This window comes from Humulus lupulus, chromosome 4 (assembly GCF_963169125.1).
Source record: "Humulus lupulus chromosome 4, drHumLupu1.1, whole genome shotgun sequence".
NCBI classification, from domain to species: domain Eukaryota; kingdom Viridiplantae; phylum Streptophyta; class Magnoliopsida; order Rosales; family Cannabaceae; genus Humulus; species Humulus lupulus.
The window spans coordinates 112,623,911-112,629,532 of NC_084796.1; the positions used below are offsets into that span (position 1 = coordinate 112,623,911).

At 37.7% G+C, this 5,622-nt stretch overlaps 1 protein-coding gene across 1 annotated transcript; it reads right to left on the reverse strand.

Annotated features, from left to right (window-relative positions):
- Positions 1–1,250: 1,250 nt before the first annotated feature.
- Positions 1,251–3,857, reverse strand: LOC133832476 (uncharacterized). Its single transcript, XM_062262815.1, has 5 exons — positions 3,692–3,857; positions 3,044–3,583; positions 2,188–2,863; positions 1,884–2,094; positions 1,251–1,760 (listed from the first exon to the last, which is right to left on the reverse strand). The coding sequence occupies exons 1-5, from the start codon at positions 3,855–3,857 to the stop codon at positions 1,251–1,253; spliced, it is 2,103 nt and encodes a 700-aa protein (XP_062118799.1).
- Positions 3,858–5,622: the final 1,765 nt, after the last annotated feature.

The following is a 5,622-nucleotide window of genomic DNA, read 5'->3' on the forward strand; positions in this document are numbered from 1 at the left end:
TCCTCGACTTGTTGTTACAGTCTGGCGATCTCCGCAGTGTTGTCAGCTGGCGGCGGCGGTGCATTGTGGCCGGCAGTAGCACGCCCTCCCCTTCTGCGAACTGGAGGGGCTTCATTGTTCACCGGAGCAGCGTTGGAGGCATTTCCGTTGGTGCGAGCAGATCTTCGGAGCGACATCGCAGCAGAGTTCTAATAGTTGAGAGAAACATGTTATAACTTTACCCTAATAGGCTCTAATGCAAAAAGTTAATCTAAACAAACATAGCTTGGACCTATTAATTATGACTTCTTATGAAAATTATATAAGTCTTCTTTATTATTAGAGTGAGTTTCTATACTTAGAAAAATAAGCCATCTTTATTATTTTCTAAGTCTATTTCTAATCATCCTATATGATTAAATTCTCAGGCTCGAAACTCATCTTTTTCCAAAGTTAACCATATTGAGGGAGGGCTGGGATCAGTAAAATCGTTCCCACTTCTATGGCCCCCTAACTCTCAATATAGAAACTTGGTTCATTGATTTGTATCCACCCTCACCGAACTTAGTCATTATTTATTTTATTTATTATTTATTATGATTGCAAAAGAAAATCAAACTCATACATGATAACAAAATAACCATGATATTAATTTGGAAAAGAAAGTCTTCACTATTTACAATCATCAAAGAAAACAAATAATAAATAAAAATAAACAATGAAACAAGTCTATTCTAAAAATCGGGATCTTCTACATCTGATCCTTTTTTTTTTGGTGAATAAGAATCATTGTATTGCTCAAAAAACCATATCATGTACACTGTACAGGCCTTCTAATACCCTTATCCTGACTTTACAAATTCATGTATCTATCTTTACAATTTTAGAAACCACTCTTTATCACTACTTCTTGTTTTACTTGGCATTGACATAGCCAATCTCAATTTGAGCTCTCTTTTAAAAACCTCTACAATATGATTTACATGCCAAAGTTTATATGTCCACAAAACATCATTACGTGCTCTCCATATATGACACACCAGTGCAGAAATAGCAACTATAGAGATTCCTTTCCTGACTTTACTCAGATGCTTCGCTTTGGATATCCATTATAATAGCTATTGGAAATGTTCTGTTTGTGCTCGGCAGCCAAGCCATTCCTTCATCCTCAAAAGACAAGCCTTACTATAAGTACACTGAAAAAACAAGTGAGGAAGGTCTTCATTGTGATCACCACACAACAGACACACTGTGTCCAAACCTGGTAAAAATCAGCTGATATATGATCTGGTACTCAACTTTTGAAGCATTACTAACCATAGAATGAATCTATGCTTCGGAATACTACTTCTCTCCCAAACAAACTTGCTCCACTGTACATTAATATGTTGATGATGTAGTAAATCATATCTGGATTGAATACTATATTTCATTGCTATAAAAGATGCCTTATCCAGCTTGACTTTAAAGAGATGTTTAATAGCAACAATTTTCTTCCAATACCAGCTGCAATTCGGTTGCACTGAATACTCCCACCAGTCCTCCTTCTTCAAATAAATGCTATGGATCCATTTAACCCACAAGTTATCCTTTTTGGAAGCTATGGCCCATACATATTTACCCAGTGATGCAAAATTCCATTCTGAAATCTTCCTGAAGCCTAAACCTCCAGCAGCTTTTGGAGTGCATACAGAGTTCCAAGCAACTAAACCTGGACCTTGAGACTCTGCCAAACCTTTCCAAAGAAAGGCTCTACAAATGGCCTCTATATCCCTCAGTAACTGTTTTGGCAGAATCATTATTTGAGACCAGTAAGAATGAATTGATAACATAACAGAATTAATCAATGTGACTCTACCCATATATGATATGTTCCTAGAACTCCACTGCTTAATCCTGAATACCATTTTTTCGAGAATCACCCCACATTCAGCAGAAGAAATATGCTTGGAACATATTGGGATACCAAGGTACCGGAATGAAAGGGTACTACGAGTGAACCCTGAAACATCCAGCACTCTAACAATCTCAGTCTCAGGCATGCCACTACAATAGATTGCAAATTTAGTTTCATTTGGAATAAGTCCCGAAGTCTTTGAAAACAATTTAAGCCCCCTAAGCATCCACAGAATAGAAACAAAATCTCCATGACAGAATTATAATAAATCATCCGCAAAGCATAAGTGATTCAACTTTAATCCAAAACACCTGCCATGAAATTTGTAACCTGAAGATGAGCCAACTTTAAGCATGATTTTGGACAGATATTCCATGCCAAGTACAAATAGTACTGGAGACATAGGATCCCCTTGTCGCAATCCTCTCTTAGATGCAAAGAAACCATGCATTGAGCCATTAATCATCAATGAATACCTTGGTGTTTGAACACAAATCATAATAAGCTGAATAAATTTCAGAGGAAAATGAAAGGCTATGAGCATCTCTTCAATAAAATCCCACTCTATGGTGTCATAAGCTTTCCTCAAATCCAACTTGATCATACAACATGGTTTGCAATTTTTCCTCCCATAATGTCGAACTAAGTCTTGACATATCATGATGTTGTATGCTATGTATCTACCATGAACAAATCCCCCTTGATTTTCTGCTAATAAGTCAGGAAGAACTTGACGAAGTCTTGAACAAATCATCTTAGACGCTGCTTTATAAATGACATTACAACATGCAATGGGTCTGAAATCACAAACATTATACGGGCAAATGGTCTTAGGAATGAGAGTAATAGTTGTGGCATTAATCTCTTTGAGCAATTTACCCGATTTGAGGAAGGATAGAACAGCTGCACTAACCTCCAAACCCACCAAATTCCAGTTATCTTGATAGAAGTAGCTACTATATCCATCTGGGCCTGGAGCTTTCATCCCTGAAATTGAAAACATAGCATTTTTAACCTACTGAATTGAGTAGTCTGTTGTAAGGATCTGAGTATGAGCTTCAGTGAGAACTGGGCCTAATCTCATTATTGACCGAGAAACTTGCTTCCTTTGTAACATAACTGTCCCCAGCAATCGTTGATAATATTCCAAAAAAGCCTCTTTAATACCATCTGGTGTGTCTACCCAAATGCCACACTCATTCTTGATGGAGAGAATCCTGTTCTGTATCCGCCTAGCCTTCAGAGATGCATGGAAAATATGAGTATTCTCATCTCCACTAGCCAGCCAAATTACTTTAGCCTTTTGTGCCAAAAACATCATGTATGCTTTATGGAAATGGAGGAAATTTTCTCTAGCCACTTGTTCTTGATTAATAATGCAGTCATTAAGCGGATCCTTTTGCAATTTTTCCTGAAGCTCCCTCAGCAAAAATTTTGCCTTAAATTTTGTCTGTTGTATATCAGAAAAACCTTCTCTATTAATACCCGATAAAACCTGTTTCAACCTTTTCAATTTAGAAACCACTTGAAACATTTCAGTACCAACAACTGGAATATTCCAACTGGTCTGAATCTTGGCAGCATAAGAGGGAGCTTCTTTCCACATCCGAAAGTATCTAAATGGTTTCTTCTCCGGTGCAAACTCCAAATAGAAGTGAACAAGGACTGGACTATGATCAAAGAGTCCTTCTGGGAGAAAAACAGCTTCTGATTTTGGAAAATAATCTGTCTATTGTGAGTTAACCAAAGCACGATCAATCTTTGAATAAATCTTCTCCTCTGCCTTCTGTTTATTGTTCCAAGTATAGGAACAACCTGAGAACTTTAAATCCTCCAAATGACAGAATGATAGGCAATCTTGAAAGCTGCTAGAGAGTTTAACAGTAACCTTTTTACCTATCTTCTCATGATGAGAAATAATCTCATTAAATTCCCCTATCACCATCCAAGGATCTGCTATAGATAAAGCCAACTCCTGCATATCTTTCCACAACTGTTCCCTAGATAATTCATCATTAAAACCATACACAAAGGTGATAAAAAAAACTTCCTGCTTGATTTGGTACTTGCACCAAACAATGAATCAACTGAGTAGTGCATAACCTAATATCAAGATAATACACTTTTGAATTCCAAGCAACTATTATTCTACCTTTATCAATCCAAGGATTGTTATTAGTAAAACACCATCCAGAAAACAAACTAGTATAAAGGGAGCCCCTATTTTTATTCTTCACTTTTGTTTTGAGAAGACTAACCAACCCAGCATACTTTGAAAGGATTAAGTGCTTAATCTCTCGATGCTTATGTTGGCTGTTAATCCCTCGACATTCCAACAAAGTATCCTATCCATTGAGTGTAGAGGGAACTCCCCCCTCTCTTCCTGTGTTGGTCCTTTGAAGCAAATCTGTAATAGAATCATCTTCCAGCATATGAAACTGATTTGTCACACTAGTTAAGATTGCCACTGGTTCCTGTATCTTAATCCCCTTTGTCACTGTCTGAAAACCATCTGCATCTATATTTGCCTGACCTGAAATCGACATTGATTCATTCTTTTTAGGAATCCATGCTTGCTTAGCTGGTTTACTCTTCCTACATAAATGAGACTCATGTCCTAAACTAGAACAGATCTTACAAGAAATGGGTTTCCATTCATACTCCACCTGAATTTCTACTTCCTGATCAAATTCATTCATAAAACTTATTTGAGAAGGAAAATCCTGAGCCATGCTAACCTCAATAAGAATTCTGGGATAGGCTAATCGATCTCTGTTTTTGGTAATGTTATCGACTTGGATCGGCTTCCCAATTGTCCCACAATCTTGAAAAGAGATCGGTCTCCCCAATACTTGATGTCTAGACCTCCCAATTGAATCCAAGACAGAACTGAAGAAATGTCTTCTTTAGAGAAATCATCAACGGGATTCCATGGCTTCATAATCAGAGGCTTCTTGCCAAAGAATAAGTAACCACCCTCCAACACACGGTCACGAAATTCCATGGCCAAAAATTGAATGATGAAAATACCTGAAGAGAGGATTCCTACTTTGTCCACCTGAACTTTCCATAATCGTCTCACGAAACCCTCTAGAACTCGAATTGGGGGATTAGCTCCAAGCATGTAGCACAAAATCAAAGATTTCCAATAATTCACCTTCTCAGCGATATCCTCCAGTTCTATTTTGATCCCTGGTGTCTTCTCCTGATTCAGAGAAGAACCATTTCCAGCCACATTCTTCCCACTATAACTGGCTCTATTCAAACAAGAAGAGTTAGAACGTAAAATCAGAGAAGTAACATTCTTACCCACATCCACATCCTGAATTACTTGTTTGGAAGCCGATAACCAATCCTCCATATTCGTGCAGACTTCTTGCCATTGCTTTGGTATTGCTGCATCAACAACCCGTCTCACATTTTCCTCTTGCTGATCCTTGAACACTTCCACCTCTTGAACCCCTAAAATGGCATCCATCGAATGAGTTTTGATAACCCTATCAGTAGATGAAGGTCCAACTTTCTTGATCTTGTTCTTCGATTTGGCTTTCCCCCCATTCTTTGCTCCCTTTGCCATGGCGCCGATGAGAACACCGAGAGAGAAAAGAGGATTTGATAATTACATATGATCCTTCATCTAGCATATCGTCTTCTATCTCTTCATAGTCATCATTGTATTGTGCCTCAAAATTCCCTCAGGGAAGATTTGTAAAAATTCTATGTTTTTGTTCATTTGTAAAATGAAA

Coding starts and splice junctions, on each gene's coding strand:
- LOC133832476 (XM_062262815.1), bottom strand. CDS start 3,857: ATGCAGGAGTTGGCTTTATCTATAGCAGATCCTTGGATGGTGATAGGG. Junction 2,864..3,043: donor TTGGGTAGACACACCAGATG/GTATTAAAGAGG, acceptor TTTCAATTTCAG/GGATGAAAGCTCCAGGCCCA. Junction 2,095..2,187: donor GGTTACAAATTTCATGGCAG/GTGTTTTGGATT, acceptor GTGGATGCTTAG/GGGGCTTAAATTGTTTTCAA.